Source organism: Melanotaenia boesemani, chromosome 6 (genome assembly GCF_017639745.1).
Source record: "Melanotaenia boesemani isolate fMelBoe1 chromosome 6, fMelBoe1.pri, whole genome shotgun sequence".
Lineage (NCBI taxonomy): Eukaryota > Metazoa > Chordata > Actinopteri > Atheriniformes > Melanotaeniidae > Melanotaenia > Melanotaenia boesemani.
In genome coordinates this window covers 37,361,177-37,381,629 of record NC_055687.1, presented here as the reverse complement: position 1 = coordinate 37,381,629, position 20,453 = coordinate 37,361,177, and the positions used below count along the sequence as shown (strand labels likewise).

The following is a 20,453-nucleotide window of genomic DNA, read 5'->3' as shown; positions in this document are numbered from 1 at the left end:
CTTGCAGCACTTCAGCACCTCGGCTGGAATGCCGTCCCTCCCTGGGGCTTTGCCATTGACGAGGGAATCCAGGGCCTGGCTGAGCTCCTGGACAGTTGGCTCCTCATCGAGTTCTTCAAGTACTGGCAGGCACTCAATCGCGTACAGGGCATCTTCGGTGACCACGTTCTCTCTGGCGTAGAGCTTGGAGTAGTGCTCCACCCATTGCGCCATCTGCTGTGCCCGGTCTTGGATTACGTCACCGGTGACCGACTTCAAGGGAGCAATTTTCTTCTGCATCGGACCAAGAGCCTGCTTGATCCCCTCGTACATCCCTCTGATGTTTCCTGTGTCTGCTGCGATCTGTATCGAGGAGCAGAGCTGGAGCCAGTAGTCGTTAGCGCACCACCCAGCAGTCCTCTGGACCTTCCTGCGGGCAGCCCAGAGCGCCTGGAGGGTGTGTTCGCTGGGGCAGGCCTTGTAAACTGCTAGCGCGCGCCTCTTCTCTTCAAGGATCGGTGTCAGCTCTGCAGAGTGAGCCTCGAACCAGTCTGCTGACTTGCTGGTCTTCTTGCCATAGGTGGTCATGGCCGCATTATAGACAGCCTCTCTGAAATATTCCCATCTTTCTTGGGCACAGGTTGTAAGTGGACCTGGGAGGGATTTTGGTGGGAATAAGGATCAGACAAGAGGGTTGGTTGCTCGGTGCAGCCGGACTTCCTTTCTGGGCCTGCCAGGTTCTCCATCTGTACTGGAGTAAAATACATGAACATGTTCAGAACGTATTAAACCTGCTTTTCCATTTGAAGTGTTGGACCTGGAGCAGCTCAGAGAGGAAACTACTGAATATTCTTCTAGCAGCATGTAGGAAGGCTGTCACCAGGAGATGGCTTCCAGCTGAAGATCAACCCCTCTCACCAAAACCGGAACTGGACTCATTTTACGGAATATGGAGAGAATGGAAAGAATATGTGGAACCTGGTCACGTTTCACTTGAGTTTGGTCTCTTGAGAAGCTTGAACTGCTGAGAACCCCCCCCCCTTCCATTTTTTTTCTCGTTAAGATGTGTGTGCTTTATTTTCTGTCTTTATCTGCCATTTTCCTTTTTACAAAAAAAACAAACAAGCAGTATTAAGAAAAATATTATATTTTACAGATAATCCATCCACCCAATCATGTTGGACCCTGTTGAAAGTGATAGATCATCTCCAGCCTTCATCCAGCTGCTTCTCCTCCTCCTCCTCCCTGACCTAAGACCCCCCCCCCCCTTCAGGCATCCTGCCATCACAACACAAGACCCGGCAAATAAAACTAAATCTTTATTAAACAAGTTTTATTCATGTAAAGGAACAAAACAGTGATACAATTAAAATTGTGTCATTCAATCAAAACTTTATCTACAAAGTGCAACAGCTGTGATGAAAGCAGGAAATCTAAAAAAAGATGACAAACGACTTCAGAAGAGAGAAATGAGCAGAAAGTTTAAAAACAAGCTTCCATCATCAGAAGAACTCAGACGTCAGGTTGTGTGTGTGTGTGTGTGCGAGGACTCTGCAGCATCATCTGATCATCTGTGGTGGGGCTGAAACCAGGAAACACCTGAAGCTCCCGGTCCTCCAGCGCAGCCTCTTTACTCGTTCTCAAACTTGCTGTACGGGTGGTCGGCGTCCCCGATCAGACCTGGACACAGGAAGACACACGGGGTCAGGACGGGCCGGAGCGGACTGGGTTCAGCAGAGTCAACTAGAGCTCAGAGACCCGAGCAGGAAGCTGGACTGATGGGTTGGAGCTGAGCACCGCGTCTGTTTCCAGCTCAGAGAAGAGAAGACACGAGGAAAAAGAAATGATGTTAAAATTAAACCAGAGGTGGTTCAAGCTAGCTCAAGTCTTTCTACCTCATCTACCTGCAGATAAGAGGAACTAGATATCTACATGAATCTGGTCAGAGACGAGGAACCGGGTCTCTTCTCCTTCAGCTTCACATCATTTCATTCACTACTAATCTTCCAGCATCTGTTCCTGCAGCTGTAACACAACTTTATTATTACAGTAAATAACGTTTGTTGCAAGGGCTGAATGATGAGTCATGCTTTTCTATGTTACACCACGTCTGGTCCAGGAATCAAACCAACGGCAAGCATCATGTGACAGCTGCAGTCAGCTGGGAAGCCACGTCTTCAACCTCATCACAGACGACGTTTCCCATCCATGACTGAAACTTCTGAATAAAGAGGATTTTACTGTGGAGTCAGACTGCATCTTCTTAAAGGGGCATAACGTAACTTAGACTTTAGAACTGCGACTGTTTTTATGGCCCAGCAGCGTCCCGAAGCTCAGGAACCGCTCTACACAACCTTTTCTTCTGGGACGCCATGTGACGCTGAAGCCGAGTTTTCCTTTCCGCATCACATCACACGCTAGCAAATGGTTATAAACACACCGGCCGTATAAACACACAGTGGGGATGACTCAGCAGAATTCAAGAAGACAGTATCGGAGGAAGAGAGGAAAAGAAAGAGACAGAAGAAATAAGACAAGTCAAGTAAAGACTGACGTTTACTGGCTGGAGATATCTAAGAGTACAGGTAGGATGAAGATGATGCTGGATTACCGTCAGCTAAAGTTCGGTGTGTCTTTAAAGTCCAGATCTCAGGTAACGTGCTGACGTCAATAAAACAAAGAATACTGGATCCATTTTAAGTCGTAATACGCTTCAGAAATCCCTACATGGTTTACTCAGGGAACGTAGTACTGGACCTGCTCAGGACCACCAAGACCTGAGCTGCTTTGCTTACTGAGGAACAATGAAATGATAGAAATGAACGTTAGTGATGATGAACAATCTGACGGCAGCTGGAAAAACATCCGATGTTTCCATCCATCCTCATCAGCATCTCCTGGAGCACAGCAGGGGGACTGATGCGTTAACTCACCGTACTTCCGGCGGATCTCATCGTGCCGCGCCTTCCTCTCCACCTTCCTGTAAAAAAACAAAAACAAGAAGGTGAGGAAACATAAAATGTGATGGAGGGATTTCATACATCTATTTCCCAGCAGTTCTGGGACATGCAGCCTCATTTTGCAGTATCAACACCATCATGTTGGTATGCTGCACAGCTCAGATGAGTCCACTTATTTACTGTGTCCATGTGAAAACACCAGAACAGCCTGGTGTGTTCCTGGTAGAGGATTTCATCTAAACTCTTCTTTTTGTTCCAATAATACAAACAGGAACTTGTCAGCAATCAATAACAATCAATCAAAGAAATGTCCATGCAGCAAAGATAACAGGAAACTAGAAAGTCAGAAAATGGCTGTTTGGTGGATTATTGCTTTGTTCTAACAGTGGTAGTAAATCTTATACTGTAGGAAAGCCTGTTTATTTCTCTTCTGACCCTTAAATGTTTTCTCAGGGCTCCAGACTAACTTTTAGCACTGGTGTGCAAAACTTTTTAAAAGCAGTGCACCAGTAAAATATTTAGGTTCTCCCAGATCGCTGCAGCGTCGCTGTCAGCAGCTCATTTTAATACATTTTAATGATTGTCTTTTCATCCTTACAGATAGATATTTAAATTTATTTATATTGTAAACAATAATGTTTGTCTTTATCTGAAGCTTGAATGTTAAGTTAAAAAATACATAAAAAATAAAGTTAAAGTTCTATCTTCACTGAACTAAATGAGAGTAAACACCAAACTTTAAAAGAAGTGATGAGGCTGAGCTGCTTCTGGCAAATTTCTCTCTGGATTCACGTTTAATCTTGTTCATGATAATTATCTACTTGGACTTGAATACTGTGAGAAGCAGCTTCTCTTTGGCTTTTATTAACGAAACAGTCTGATGTGATTGACATGACAGCACGTCATAATTCCACGCTGATGCCTCACGCTAGTACACACACACAGGCGAGCACACTTCCGGCAGCGGGCAGAGAACTTGTCGGAAAACACGCCACCAGCTGAACATCAGACAAAAATATCAGAGTTTATTTTTACTCTCACAGGGAGGTGAAGACAGAAACAATCACGGTCCAGCGAGAAGCAGCCGGAGTATTTCTCCTGCTCCGGCGTCATTCCATCACAGGAACATCATTCCACGGGAACATCATTCCATCACGGGAACATCATTCCATCACGGGAACGTCATTCCATCACAGGAACATCATTCCATCACAGGAACATCATTCCATCACAGGAACATCATTCCATCACGGGAACGTCATTCCATCACAGGAACATCATTCCATCACAGGAACATCATTCCATCACGGGAACGTCATTCCATCACAGGAACATCATTCCAAGGGAACATGATTCCACAGGAACATCATTCCATCACAGGAACATCATTCCACGGGAACATCATTCCACAGGAACATCATTCCATCACAGGAACATCATTCCACGGGAACATCATTCCATCACGGGAACGTCATTCCATCACAGGAACATCATTCCATCACAAGAACATCATTCCATCACGGGAACGTCATTCCATCACGGGAACGTCATTCCATCACGAGAACATCATTCCATCACAGGAACATCATTCCATCACGGGAACATCATTCCATCACGGGAACGTCATTCCATCACAGGAACGTTATTCCACAGGAACGTCATTCCATCACAGGAACATCATTCCATCACGGGAACATCATTCCATCATAGGAACATCATTCCATCACAGGAACATCATTCCACAGGAACATCATTCCATCACAGGAACATCATTCCATCACAGGAACATCATTCCATCACAGGAACGTCATTCCATCACAGGAACATCATTTCATCACAGGAACGTCATTCCATCACGGGAACGTCATTCCATCACTGGAACATCATTCCATCATAGGAACATCATTCCATCACTGGAACATCATTCCACAGGAACATCATTCCATCACAGAAACATCATTCCATCACAGGAACGTCATTCCATCACAGGAACGTCATTCCATCACAGGAACGTCATTCCATAGGAACATCATTTCATCACAGGAACATCATTCCATCACTGGAACATCATTCCATCATAGGAACGTCATTCCATCACAGGAACGTCATTCCATCACGGGAACGTCATTCCATCACAGGAACGTCATTCCATCACAGGAACGTCATTCCATAGGAACATCATTTCATCACAGGAACATCATTCCATCACGGGAACGTCATTCCATCAAAGGAACATCATTCCATCACAGGAACATCATTCCATCACGGGAACGTCATTCCATCACTGGAACATCATTCCATCACTGGAACATCATTCCATCATAGGAACATCATTCCATCACTGGAACATCATTCCATCATAGGAACATCATTCCATCACGGGAACGTCATTCCATCACTGGAACATCATTCCATCACGGGAACGTCATTCCATCACTGGAACATCATTCCATCATAGGAACATCATTCCATCACAAGAACATCATTTCATCACGGGAACGTCATTCCATCACGGGAACATCATTCCATCACAGGAACGTCATTCCATCACGGGAACGTCATTGCATCACAGGAACAGGAGGTAGAAAGGTCATGCACTCAGCTTCAAACAGATAACAGGAAGCTAAAGGCTAAGCTAACTGACCTGCAGGGGAGAAGCAGACGCTGTAACATTCGACTGATTGGACTCTCCGAGCGAATAGTAGGTCCACATCCTACACAGTTCTATTAGAAACTTCTGCAGGAGGCCATGAGGAAATCTTCTCTTCTGTCTGTATCCTCCTGTCTGTTTCTTCTGATCATGTGCAGTTCATTGGGTTGTCTTATGTAGTAAATGTGCTGTAGAAAATCAATTGCAAACCGAAAACAAGGCAGCATTACTGGTCAGCATTTAGGAAGCTGGATGGTCAAACCTTCAGCCCGGCGAGGATCTGCTGCTTTGAGCTTTCGAGAAGCCAGCAGTGGATGGGTCCAATCTACTCCGAATGTCCTGTTCACAACATGAACTGTGTGTATGTAGGTCACTGCACTGCCTCCAACTTCAGAGATTCAATCATGTGCACAGCAGGAAACCCCAGCTCAACTCGTGAGGGAAAAAAGAAGCTCATAGAGGCTGGCTAAGTCAACGTGCAGACTCCTTCAGAGTCCATGCTCCTACATCGCCAAAGAAACAGTGGTGTTGATGCACCAGTTACTGACGATGCTTCTGCATGGCTGCTCCGCTCGCCAACACATCACACGGCTATCCCCAGAAGATTAATGCACCAGAAGAAAGAAGATAAAGATGAGGCTGCGACGTTCATGGAGAGCAGGTCTTACTGGCTGCTGCAGCATTCAGAGACTAACACAATGTTTCTTTGACAGCGAGTGGTGCCACACAGGATGCAGCCACTCTTTTCATGGGCAGCTGTTCCGCCTTAAACAATCCCACTGGTGTTTGGGGTGCGAATGAGCTCCTTGGGGATATGGGATGGTTGGGCTGAACACCAGCGGCTTGATTCCCAAACATACAACGGGATCTTTTGTTGAGGAAGATGAAGCTCTGCTGTGGGAAACTTCCTGTAGTCCTGCTGGGACAGCTGATGTGTCAGAGAAGGTGTGAAGCTGATGATCAGGCGGCGAGCTGGATGGAGGAGGGGAGCGTTACACGGTTTTTATTTTATTTACCAAAGCAGTGCCAGATTCCTTTCAACGCACCACATGAAGAAGGGTCCTTTTACCATTTCAAGTTAGACTCAAGATTTTTTTTTTACATCTTACCAGAAAGGCTGCAACTCAGAGGCTTTCCATATGGCAACACTGGTCCCAGTACGCCCAAAATGACTCTCTTCAACATTAAGCCAGTTTACAGTATTTGACAGTATTTTTTCTATAAACGAATGGGAGTTAACCACCAGTGTGTTGGTTTTTGTCCTGAGCCCGTCTTTTTCCACAGAGCTGTTCAGAACCAGGTCTCTGGATGCATGGATTGTGATGGTGTTGGTTATCTTTGTCGTAGCCAGAGGTTAAATTGGGTCGATGATGAACCGGTATGGTAATCAGCCTGTCTCATGATTTGTGGATCTGAATCATTCAAACTATTTTTAACACGTCAGACGATGAAACTGCTTTGTGGTTCTTTTTCTGCTGTGAAAGGCCTGATTTGAAGAGCTCAGACATGAGCAGCTGAGCGTGCTTTGAGGGTCGTCACTGGCACTTCGCACCACATCTGAGCACACAGCGACCGATCGCCATTCACGAGGATGTTCTCTGGTGTAAAATGTGCTTTTACTTGCAGGTGCTGTTTTACTCACACATACTTCACATGCACTCTGGAGCTATATAAACATCTAATCTGTCATACAGATTAAAATCGACATGAGTGTCTGGATCACCAACACTGAAAATCAAGTTTTAGCAGCTTGAAGGGGCGGGGCTAGAAAGGTTTTGATGGGGGGGGACACGCAAGAACACAGAGGAGTAGTGGTCATCTAATAGAAAATATAAAGTAAATTTTGTGAAAGCAAACAGTCAGCGGTACATTTTCATCAACAACAGTTTATATAAAATGAAACAAATCAGCATATTTATCAGAGTTTCTTCATGACTTTTAACTTCGGTCGTACATCTGGTGGTTGTATGGCTTTAACATCCTCTTCATTAAATATAAACAGTCTGGACAGATAAATATTTTCACCCAAGTAGGCAGTCGGTGAGATGATGGTGCAGGATGATTTGTAACATGGTAGTGTTGGTGCAGAACAACTTATAAGATACGTGACATGATGCATTTGAGCTTTAAAAAAGGACATTATTTAAAAATAAATCCTTTTTTCCGGTATTGTTACTGTGGCCGATTTTCTATTGATTATTTTTATTGAATCAAATAGTTTGCAGTTATTACTATACAAGAAACCCCTCCCTCCCCCTCCAGAGCACCCTTTGATGCCCCCCCCTCTTTCCAAGTTTCGCCTGAGGATGAGGAGGGTGCTGACCTTGGTAGTCCACAGCAAGTCTGTGGCCAAGATTTACCTGCACATCTACTTCAGCAGCTCTGCTGAAGAACCATCGGAGTGTTTCTGTCTGACGTGATAAAAGGACCGAAACGTCCAAATTTTTAAATAAATAAATAAAACTGACATTTCTATTCATTCACGTTTCCATGTCATTTTCATTTCAACTCATTTGTTGATTTATTTTTATGTCTGTATTTATTAATTATTTTCTTTTAAAATGTTCTCATCCCCAAAATTTTCTTTATTTTTTTTAATCTAACATTTTATTTATTTATTTACTGCATTTATTGACAGGTTTTTCTTTTAATTCATATTTTCGTCCTCATTATTATGTGACTGAGGCGGCGTTCCTTGTCTTGGGCCAGACCCTCGTCTACTGGTCATTCAACACTGAGCAGGCTGTTAGAGCAGGGAGAGCTGTGCAGCCTGGCTCTGTGGCTTCGGGAGGGAAATAAAGCCGGTGGAAATCTGGCAGAAATCTACAGGACCTTCAGCATGTCGCTCTTTTAGCTGACAAATCACACAGTCGCTGATGTTTCCTGTTTGGTGTGGATCAGGAACTGAGAGGCTGTTCCAGTTGCAGACCTGCACAACTAACAGGCAGAGGGTTCTGGTAAAGTTAGCTGTGATGCTCAGAGAATGTTGCCTGGACCATTGAGATGGAAACTTTTCTAAATGTTCAATGAAAGTCCGCTGAAGGTCGCAACTGCTAACACAGCTGCTCTGCTGCAGGTTTAGTGGTGCAGCATATATATATATATATATATATAAAACCATGTTGTCATTCTGTAACCTAAATATTGATTAAATATAAATACCTTGTATGTGTGTGTACATTTATTGTATCTAACGGTTTATTTTCATGGTTAAGTCTAAGGTCAGCATAGCTGTGGAAATCAATGCCGTGTCTCCTGATGACATCCCCAAGAGGCAACATGTACAGATTAAAAAGAAGTGGGCCTAGAACTGATCCTTGGGGGACCCCGAATTGTATCCATACTTACAAAAACCTGTCAATCTGTGAGACAGATGTAAAACTAGTTAAGGATAAGGCTGCAACTAATGACTATTCTGATGGTCGATTAGTCACCGACTATTAAAACGACTAGTCGACCAATGGGATTATGTATCTCATGATTATATTGAATGGATCTTATTTCACTTTCAGCTTTGAAATCTTGCATGAGGTTAAGTAAGTCCGACATGCCTCCTCTTTAAATGTTCGAGCATTGTAGACGTACTTCCGTGGTACACAAGGTCCGCTTTACAAACCTCACATGTATTTCATTTATTTTGTACGTTTAACGTGAAGTTATCCCAGACTTTTGACGTCCTCTGCTATCGTTTTGCTCCCTAGTCTGCTGCCTATTTTTCCACTGGCGGACTTAATGCGCATGTGCAACTCTCAGCAGAGATAAGAAGACGATGTCTTACTCTGTAGTTTTTTTTCTTTGCACATGTGCACTGTACAACTCTCAGCAGAGATAGGTAAAAAGACGATGTCTCACTCTGTGGGGTTTTTTTTTGTTGCCGACAATAGTCAACAGGTAAATACATTGTCGACTATTTTTACTGTCGACAACGTTGACCAATTGTTGCAGCCCTAGTTAAGAATAGTACCTGAGAGGCCCACTAGACTTCTGAGTCTGTTTAATAGAATCTGGTGATCTACTGTATCGAATGCGGTGCTTAGATCCAGTAGAACCAGAACAGGAAGTCTCTGTGAGTCCAAGTTAAGTCTCAGGTAGGGCTGGGCGATTAATCGATAAAATCGATAAATCGAATTTTGTATTTCAGGAGATTTATTTTTATGAAAATCGGGATTTTTTTTACAGTAAGTTAGCAGCAGACTTAGCCCTCACTCCACACCAGAACGGTGTTTGTCTGACAGATTTTCAGTGAAGTGACCCTTCACTCATGCCTGGGATTTAGCTGTGTGTATAACTGCAGTGAGAAATGCTGCTCTCTATGAGATGCAAAGTGAACTTAACTCACAAACCCTAGTTAAGACAACCTTCATCAGGGGAATTATTTCTGCAGTGGATCCTGTATGATAAGGATCCAGATGGAAAGAGATCACGGATGCATTGTGTCTCATATTTCTATGTAAGTTGTTTATATGGTGGAAAAGCTATGACATTATATGCTTTATTTTTGCTAGCATTCATCTATATAAACAAATAAATGTTTTTAATAAGTCTATTTATGTTTTGTAAAAGAAAAGAAAAAAAATCGATTAAAATCGGAAATCGGATTTGGTTATAAAAAATCGGAGATTTTATTTTTAGACCATATCGCCCAGCCCTAGTCTCAGGTCATTAACAATTTTTTAAAAGGGTGTCTTGGTACTTGGGTTTGTCCTAAAACCAGATTGATATTTTTCTAAAATATTGTGTTTATTAAAAAAGTCATGAAATTGAAAAAAAAAAAAAAAAAATGTTTCTGTCATTTTGATTAAAAATGGTAAGTTGGACACAGGTTGATGGTTATCAGAGCTGGGTATCGATTCAAATTTCAAGAATCAATTATCACGATTCGATCCAATCTGTTCTGATTTGGTTCAGGGTTATTACAACAGTTGTTTTTAGCTTTTACCTGGATAACATTTGTATTTAAAGATGGCTGTAAGGACCAATCCCCCTCCTAGACTGTTGACACAACTGCTTTCACAAACATGCTGTGGGGCAGAATTACTGAACAGATCCAGGGCAGCAACAGAGGACACCAGAGGTGTCTATACCTGCAGCAATAGACTGCTGTTGGGACACTAACCTGGTGCATTATTACAAATATGATATTAAATATACATTCTAAAGCTGTTGGTGTTGAACACAAATGCAATTTTATTTCAAAATAGGGCTGGGTATCGTCACTAATTTCCTGAATTGACCTGATATCGATTCATTCACAGCTAATTATGTAGCACCACATATTTTTCTTGAACATTAAAAACGTTTTGAACTTTTTTTTTAATACACAAAACACTGAATTCATTTACTTGACAATCAAAATCTGTAATAATCTGACCTGACACATCTGCATTCTTAATTTCTGAAGTACCATAACAATATGGTGTTTCCCCAGTATCAGAGCCAGAAATGTTGTTATGGGGGGAAAAAGCCCACAGGACAGAAAAAAGGTTAAACTTTTTAAACGTCCTGATCGAACCGTTTTGATCTAAATATTATTTAAGTTCATTTCTCAGAAACGTGTTGTTAATAAAACTTACAAAAAATATTGGATCTTTTTAAATCTGTAATACGACTTAGAAATTCCTGGTAGGTCCAGCTAGATCAGCTGTGTGCGTTGCCGTGACAACCGTGACACTATCAGTGTAACACCAGAGCAGGAGAAATCCTCCATCTGCTCCTCCCTGGAGCAACATGCTTCCATCTCCACTCGTCCCGTGTGTGCGCATGTGTCTGTGTGTGTGTGTGCTGACTACGTGCATGGTGACATCACTTCCGGTTAAACGTGATAGCGACCGTTAGCATTAGCTGCTAATATGAGAGGGAATAAGCTGCAAAAGACTTTACAGGTGAATGTAATCCACGCTGGTGAATGAAAACTCGGAAAGAAAAGCTGGTTTTGGACGGAGGCAGCACAGGAAACAGTTGTGTGTGTATATGCGAAGATTTCGCTGAACCTCGGTAAGTCACGTTACTGGAAATGAGAACATATATATAAAAAAAAATCGATCTCCTCTTTTATGAATCGATACTGGGTTTATTTCATTTGAATGGATGTTTCTAACCCAGCCCTAATGAGTTCACCGAGGCCTGGTTCTTACCGGTCTTCAGCTCGCTGTTTGATCTCCTCTCTCCTCCTGGCAAAACTCTCATCGTCTCTGTCAGGCCTTCAGATTAGAGGAGACATGAATGGATTATCACACTGATTTATTTCTTTATTTCAAACAAAAAATAACACAAACTGATCAACAGATTAAAGAAAAAGTAACAGTTACTATAGCGGAATAAGTAAGTAAAAACTTACTTATTCCTGCCCCTTTATCATTTTGTCTTCTATAGTTGTTATTTAATCTCTGGTCCGTTTTTAAGTTGTGATTTATCTGCAGCCACATTTGCTTCAAGGTCACAGTGGAAGTTCCACCGATTCAGAATCTGCTTTTACTGTGGAAAAGGGAACGTTTTCACACCCAAAGGCCAAAATAAATCATTTCCAAACTTTTCCCTCCTTCAACGTGACCTTTAATAACCTCAACAACCTTGCTGGAAAACAAACTGATAAGTTTGACGGAAAGATAGAAAGAATAAAAAGCTACAATAGGCTGATTGCATAAGTATGGACACCCATCAACTAAGAGCAAAGCAGTGTTAGATCCACTGGATTTAGGTTCTGGATGGACCTTTCCAGAAGGTTTTATTCTTTAGTTGACCTGGACGCGTGTTTGGGGTCATTGTTGTGTTGAAAGGTGAAATCTACTTGAGCTTTCTAGCAGATGTCTTAAGGTTTTGGGCCAAAAGTGAACCTGATATCTAGATCTCCACATGGACCAAAACTCCAGCTCTAGCTGAAGAACAGCAACCCCTAGCATGAAACTGCCACCACCATGCTTCAGCCATACACAGTCCAGACAGCTGGAGGATGATGGAGACTGCTGTGACAAGCAGGAACAAGCAGAACTCCCTGCAGCTCCTCTGTAGGTCTCTGCGGAAATGTTCTTCGGTCCTTCTTCAGACCGATTCCTTTCAACAATTAAGTCCTGCAGTTTTCTTCTAAAACAGGATTTTAATGGACAGAAGACATGTTATGGACCAACTACTTTCAGTGGACTCTTGCTACTGGAGTACTCTGGCTTCAAAGATACAAAACTGCACTGAAATAAGTGTTTACTGAATCTACAGTAATGATTGTAGCCTGGGATGGTACACATCATTCACATCTCAGGAATCTTAGCTTTCCGTTGGTGTATACCATGTGTAGGTAGTTTGAAGTGAGACTGGGTAAAATACATATTTACTCATCATGTTCCACCCACAGGACATCGGGTACCTGTGGGTTAAATCCCTTACTTTGTTATAATTGTGCTCAAACAGATCAGCCTGAATTTTCCAACTTATTAAAAGGTCATTTGTCGTCTCATATTTTACACAGATGTGTGAATCCGTCTTAAATCTACTGGATGTCTGACACAATAATCATATCTGTAAGAAGCTTCTGTTGTTTGATGCCGGTAAAATGAACTGATACTGTATGAAAAGAAAAAAACGGGCCGACTTCAGTTGGAAATAAAGAGGCAGAAGAGTGGATGCTTGTATGGGGGACGTGTGTGGTTGTCAGATGGTGGACATGGAGGAGACGGATCGGTTGGTGACTGACAGGTGGTCATACAGCTGACTGACGCAACATTTCGTTCCACTGTTTGTTTGGCCGATATTAAAGGTTGGTGTAAATATTTCAGTGTTACGGAGTTCACACCTCACCCTCCACACGAAGGTGCAAACTTCAGGCTGCGTGAAAAGCTAGAACTGATCAGAGGCTCTGCTAAAAGTTAATGTGGAAGCTGAATTTCCTTTTGTTTCTCTCAGACATGTTTATAACCTGGACATGTACACACTGAATGCTTCTGGTTACACACACACAGCATGAAGCTGTGAAAACGGTCCGGACTTCTGTCTCGTGACTCTACCTGGACGGACGCCTCTTGCAGCAGCAGCAGCAGCAGCAGCAGACGGCGATGCTGATGAGGATGACTCCTCCCACCACAGCCAGGGTGATGATCAAGGCTTCAAAGTTCACTGAAAGATGAAGAACCCACATTCATGTCCGTTTTCAGACAACGCAGCAGTGGCACCACCTGCTGGTTCCTCTGCAGACCTGCATCACTACCATGAAACTTAACTCTGCCGTTTCCTGGGAAACGGAACTGAGATCAAAGTGACCTTCAGCACATCAGTGACTGATCAGGTCACCACTTATCTTCCTGAACCAGGTTTTATGGCTCAGTTTTCAACACAAACCAAGTTAAAAATAATAAATCAGTGGACTGACATACAGGGGCGTCATCTGGAAGTTTCTGCAGCTTCACACACTAGAAAGAAAAAAAAGCCAACTAATGGATCAGATCAGGTCCATCCTCCTGGTCTGAGCGACGCTGTGGCTGTGAGGGGAAGCTGCAGCTTTACGTAGAAACGACTGAGTGTGTCGGGCTGGCGATGATCTGCTGAGCGTCAGCGTCCGCTCTCATCTGGCTCTGACCTGGTGATGGGCGGAACAACACCGAAGCATCGGTGTGTGTAGAAATGAGAAAGAGCAAACCCTGCATCGGTGTGTGTTAGTTTAAGAACGTGACTACAGCTGCTGCGTCGCGTTTTCATCAAGCTGTTCAACTCATCGGAGGATTCTTGACAAAAACCTGTAAACACTTCCTTCTCCCCGCACAAGAACACACACACACTTAGATTTCCTAAAACCACTTCAACATAACTTTCACTTTGATATCACGTATTTTGCGTTTTTACTTCCTTGTAAATTCTGCTTTTGACATATTAGTTTGATTACATTAAAATTCACTGAAACAAATAACTTTTAATGTAGTTTGCATGTAATTATCAGCTGTTCTTTCACTTGGTGTCAACGTGTTGAATTAAACCACTTCTCTTTATCCAGCTTGTCTACAATGTTTTTCTAAGATCCATCATATTAAGCTGATTAGTGATGAAGCACTGCGGGGCCGACACCCTCCTCATCGCTGGTTTTAACCTCCAGGAGTCTTTGGTCTCCAACGTGACCGGATCAAAATGCCGTGTAGCAAACAAAAGGACCAGTAATATAATCAGACCTATGTCTGATGAGCAGACGGCTCAAAACCTGCTAGAAAAACATTTGGAGACATGACTGTTTTCATTTGATTGTAGAAAAACAGTCTGCAGTATGCGAGCATGAAGGGGGAGGATTATATACCCCTAAGGGTTAAACTAGCTAGTAGCTTCCATTAGTTGCTTCGGTAGTTCCCCTTCTGGGGGGTTAGTAATGAACGTGGGGAACCCCCAGTCTACAACCAGTTTTGGTCTAGATCACACCAGTTTTCCATCCAGCGGAGAGGGGAAGCGGTTAAAAGACCAACAGATGCTGCGACAGTGAAACCACATGAAGGTTTGACTGAAACCTCCCAGCTGTGTATCTTTAGAAACCCCCCCCCCCCCCGTGCTAAAATAAAGCCGTGTTTGTGAAGGGGAACCTCCTGCTCCTGATCATGTACTGACTTTCTAACAGTTCATACGAGAGAAAATAAACCTGAAAACTTCTTCTTTAAATAAAGAACATTTGACACAACGTCGCATTTTCAGAGCAAATGAAGCATGTTTCAGCGTGTTGCACGCTACCAAACCATGACCTCCACTTCCTCTATCACACATCAGATCTGCACTGCCTGAATTTAGCTGGAACGCAGAAGAAAGATGATTAAAAGGAAAGACTGGTCAACTCACACCAACACACTCCCCAGCGGGCCTGGGACAGCTGGCACAGGGACGCCGGAGGCAGCAACCAGCTCACGGGGTACTCGGTGCAGTTGTTGGTGGTGAGGCACCACAGACACTGAAGAAACACGACAAAAACATCGAGATCCACCATCAGCATGACGTCTCAACTGGATCTGAACTCTGTTTACATCTAAAGCTGCAAACCATCGACTACCTGATCAGTTCTTTTATTTAGGAGGATGTGATGCTTTTTTCTCTTATACAGAAAAACAAAACACTGACTTTAGGAAGATGTTGTAACCACATAAGTATATACGCCACTCTCAAAAAGTTTCATGTGCTATTTACTGGAAGAGTGAAGACTTGATGTTGTGCTGATATTATATCATGAATGTGGGACATTTCAGTAGAATCATGTCAAGGTAATTCCTCCATCTCAGCCTCATGTGTTAGGTGTTGTCATGGTCTGATGAGGTCTAAATGTGAAGAGCATGATGAAGAGGACGGTTTCAATGCAACCAGAACCTTTACGGGCCAGGCTCTGACATTTTTTGTGGTTAATCATCTTGTAATCAAACTAGAATTTAAAGGGTTAAAATCCTGATGATGATTCAGTACCTGATCATTTTAATCTAGACTTAAGTTGATCAAAAGATTTAACCCCAAAAAACTGAAAACAGAATCATGTGACTTTTTAAAAGCAGTTTCTGGGAGTGGACATGAAACCAGGTCCCTGCAGGAAAACCTGGATGCAGCTCCTCATCCGGGCCACTGAGCTTACCTTGGCGTGGGGAACGCAGCTGTCACACGTCCTGAATGAAGCGCAGGCTGAAAAGGAGCGAGCAAACACAAAAACAAAGTCAGATCTTAAATAAGAAGGTAAGGAAAAGTGTGAACGTGTGAGCTCTCTCAGCTGTGACGTATTTACAAATCACTTCTGAAAGCTAGTTATAAACTGTTAATTACTACCAGGAAGACGGCAAACGGCAGGAAATAAAACAGGGTAAAAAAAGTTACATCTCTAACAGCGGCTACTGTACTGTTTGAGGCTAAAGGTTCAGCTTACGGGTCGGCGGAGGCGGGCTGGTTTGGCACTCCCCCAGGCTAACGAAGCTAAAATACAGCAAGAAGCCACCAAAAACCAACCAAGTGGCCGCGGGTTGTCTTCCGAGTGCAAAAGAAAACATCGCGAAAGGCACAAGAGAGCAGTCTGAGGTCAGAACTGCGACTAAAAACGTAGAAAATCCGCAAATAGACGTTGAAGATGTCTCTGAGAGTCCCTGTTGTTTCTGTTTTGCCTAGAACCAGTCGTCTGTGTTGTCACTTCCGGGAGGTTTTGGGTAAGCGCGTTTAGTGCACCCCCAACAGTCCGAGCGGGAGGAGTTAATGGTTCATGTAGACAAGCAAGAGGCCGCCCGCACATTTAACAGGTCGCCGTGAAACACAAATCAATAAGAAAAGCTTTTTTCTGGTGGAAACGTATTGCAAACAAAAAAAAAAAAACACTCTTTCTGGGTCAACTAGTTTATTTTTCTGGATCTCTATTCTGTCAAACAGAGAAGGAAGTATTTTACTTCAAAATGTGTATTAGGAATTCATCAAAATTTTATTATTGTGTGTGTGTGTGTGTGGTGGGGAGGTGTCTTGTTAATTCAGAAACAGGGAAAGAACATTTCTTTATCTTAATTTTAAAATGATTTAATTAAAAAAGTTTTATTATTTTAAATGTAAAATAATTTAATTTAGAAAAACAGAACAGCTTTATTTTATCTGTAAAATCATCTTATTAAATCGGAAAACAAAGCTTTTCTCCTTTTAGTCAATAGTGAATGCTTCCCCAATGATTCCCTAATTGCTTCCCCCTGTCTGCCTACAGAAGAAGGGTGGATGAAACTTTGTTAAACAACCACCTCCTCTCAGCTTATTTCAGGTTTTCACATGGTTAACGGGTGAAACAGCAGCCGTGCCCTTAGTCAGGAGGTACTGTCATTTAAAACAACTCCACAGTGTGTGACATTACACACCATGGTACATTCTACACTTTCCACATTCATCCTGCTGTTGCTTGAAGAAGCAGCTCTTGGCGGTAGCCCACGATTAGTGTTTTCCATTAATGCATTAGATGAATATTAATAACTGTACTTGGGCAAGTATTAATGATGATTAAAAACTAAACTAGCTCCCACAGCTCCCCAACAGAACTGAAGAATCAATGTTACTGAAAACCTGGGGGACAATAATGACTGCTGTAGCATGTACAAAAGATGGAAGTTCTGGTGACTTGATTGATTAGTCCATCCTGATAAAATACCCCCACATGCTCCAGTTAAATCTGTAAAATGACCCAACTATAGTAAAAGGAAAAGACTGACATTAAGCAGCATGTGAGGGATATTAATCTGGAGTAAAAGTTGATCAGCCCTTTGTTTTATCCTGGTTCGCAAGAGTTTAAACTGCTAATTGATAAATGACTTGGACTGGCAGAAAGACATTTCAGTCCTCCTGTTTTCATGTTTACATGATAGAAGATGTAATTAAAAAAACAACAGTGCCCAGGATCAAGTATAAAAGAAGTCACACTACTACTTGTTTTAGTTAACTCTTACTTGCCTGCAACTCCTGCAGCGAATCTGTCTCGCTGAAGCAGAACGGATCAGCTGTTTTAGTTCAGAAGCACACTCCCATTTTCATCAAAATCCTAAAACATGTCCATGTTTAACAGGACTAAGGTCAGTCCTAAATCAATAAAACGTTTTTATTAGTTTTCCACTACTAGAAACGTATGGAGGAGGTAAAGTGACACAGTGACTTTATTAAATACATCATTAAATAATTACTTAAATGCGTTATTAAAAGTATCATTAATTCATTAAAATACAAATGAATAAATGTAAAAACATATATAATAATTTCACTATTTAATTAATTATTCATGGTCCTGTGTTGCAGCATCATGAATTCATCTTATCTGTCAGTCTAGCCCATCAAACTCAGGGGGCGGGTCCCGACGCCTGATTGGTTGCCCAGGCAGCGTGTGAGGTGAAGGAGCTGCTGAGAGAAGCAGCAGATTTATGGAAGCTCTAAACAGAATTCTTGGTTCTCCAGAACTGCAGTCGGGTCAAACTCCAAACGTCCGGTCCCTGTGTGTGTTCTTCTTGTTGTGTCTGGTACCGGAGAAGAGGTGGAGTATTTCTAAACTTAGTCACTCTGTGGTCAATATTTTGGTCGAAAAGTGACGAAATAAGTCCAACAACTTCAATAAATCCTCTGCTTTCCTCGCTACATGCTCTGGGTCCTCATCTGCTAGCTCTAAGATGTTTCTCACCATCTCCCTGAAAAGTTCACAAAATCATCCACGATCATTCTGGACTAGCATTAGCCCCGCCCACTGACTTTGATGGACTAGACTGACAGATAAGATGAATTCATGATGCTGCAACACAGGACCATGAATAATTAAATAGTAAAAAATAACTATAAATGTTTTTACATATATTCATTTGTATTTTAATGAATAATGATACATTTAATAACACATTCATGTATTTATCATTTTAATTATTTAATGACACATTTAAATAATTTAATGATGTATTTAATTAACTCATTGTGTCACTTTACATTCTCCATAGAAACTTGGCTTTGTCTATTTAATGAATAATTTGTAGATTTTAAATTCATGACAGATGTGAGAACTTACACCAAACACAAGGTAAACACTGGTGTCTGACACAGTGACGGTGGAAACTCATCGAAATCTGAACTCCATCCTTGTCTCCATTGGAAAGACTATTAATTGGGTGTGTCCCAATTCAGGGTCTACACACTTCGAAGTGTGGATTCGTCGGCTACATGCGTCATCGTGGTGCGCGAAGTACTGTCCCAATTTACAGAATTTGAAGGAGCCTCCGAATCCACCCTTCAAATCCGCACTTCGTTTATCCCCAAACGAAGGCTGCTGGTGACGCATCCTTCACGGCCTCTTTTCTCACAGAAAAGTACTTTTTTTAAACTACAGGTGTGTCCCAATTCAGGGTCTGCACACTTCGAATTGTGGCGACTACGTAGGCTACAAAGTGTCCTCCGTAGTCTACACACTTCGAAGTCCGCTTAATGTTTGTAAAAACCGACCGGTAACACCGACAGAAAAAACAAAAAAAGTCTGAGGCTCTGTTGTTTTCCAGCCGGTACACACGTCATTAACCCCTTAAAAATCCACGAATGTGAAATATTACAGAATTTTTATACCATGTACTTGGTTTTGTAACATTTCTACTAAAGTGTAGTAATAATAAAATAAATAAATAAAACAAAGACAAGACCTAAACAAGACTGAAACCTACAACATACTCTTCTGAGCTCAGTTGCTGATTCGCCACCGTCTTGTGCGCAATGAATTCTGGGAGAAAAGAGACAGCGAAGGATGCATCACCAGCAGCCTTCGTCTACAGAGGCTCCTTCAAATTCTGTGAACTGGGACAGTACTTTGCTACGATGACGTATGTGGCCGACGAAGCCACACTTCGAAGTGTGCAGACCCTGAATTATGACACCTGTATTTATAAACAACTCATTCTGAGTTACTAGAACGCTTTCATTTGGATGCGATTGTGATTAAACTTTGGTAAAATACGTATTTGTGAAAGCGAAACTTGATTTTTGCTAACAAAAAGCCAGATAAGCTACACTCTGCACCTTTAAAGGGGTGGTGTGAGTGTGCAGACAGTGCTATGTGCTGCCTCTTTCAGGGTGTGACGTCTTCTGCTTGCAGTGCTGGTGTTCGGGATGGTGGAGCAGCTGCCTGGTCTGCTGGAGTGCCCTCTTTGACCTGCTTGCCCAGACGTCTTAATTTAGACATTTATTCATTTAAATAATTATAATAAACATTTGTACTTCCAGTATTTTTGACTTGTCTGTGGTGGGTGCTCTTTTGCCTCTGAAACCGGACCAGACCGGATTAATAAAGGTGGTGGCAGCTCAATACGCTCAATATCAAAAAATTATTACACTACATCAACCGTGTTAGCGTAGCCACAACTCAGCTGATTAAACACACTCCACTAACTAGAAAATAA

At 42.3% G+C, this 20,453-nt stretch overlaps 1 protein-coding gene across 1 annotated transcript; it reads right to left on the bottom strand.

Moving 5' to 3' along the window:
• Positions 1-1,285: 1,285 nt before the first annotated feature.
• Positions 1,286-16,706, bottom strand: LOC121642045 (pituitary tumor-transforming gene 1 protein-interacting protein). The gene is made up of 7 exons (XM_041988515.1): positions 16,445-16,706; positions 16,160-16,206; positions 15,385-15,493; positions 13,584-13,692; positions 11,724-11,789; positions 2,913-2,959; positions 1,286-1,659 (listed from the first exon to the last, which is right to left on the bottom strand). Exons 1-7 carry the CDS (start codon positions 16,563-16,565, stop codon positions 1,610-1,612), a joined length of 549 nt encoding a protein of 182 aa, XP_041844449.1. The 5' UTR covers positions 16,566-16,706; the 3' UTR covers positions 1,286-1,609.
• Positions 16,707-20,453: the final 3,747 nt, after the last annotated feature.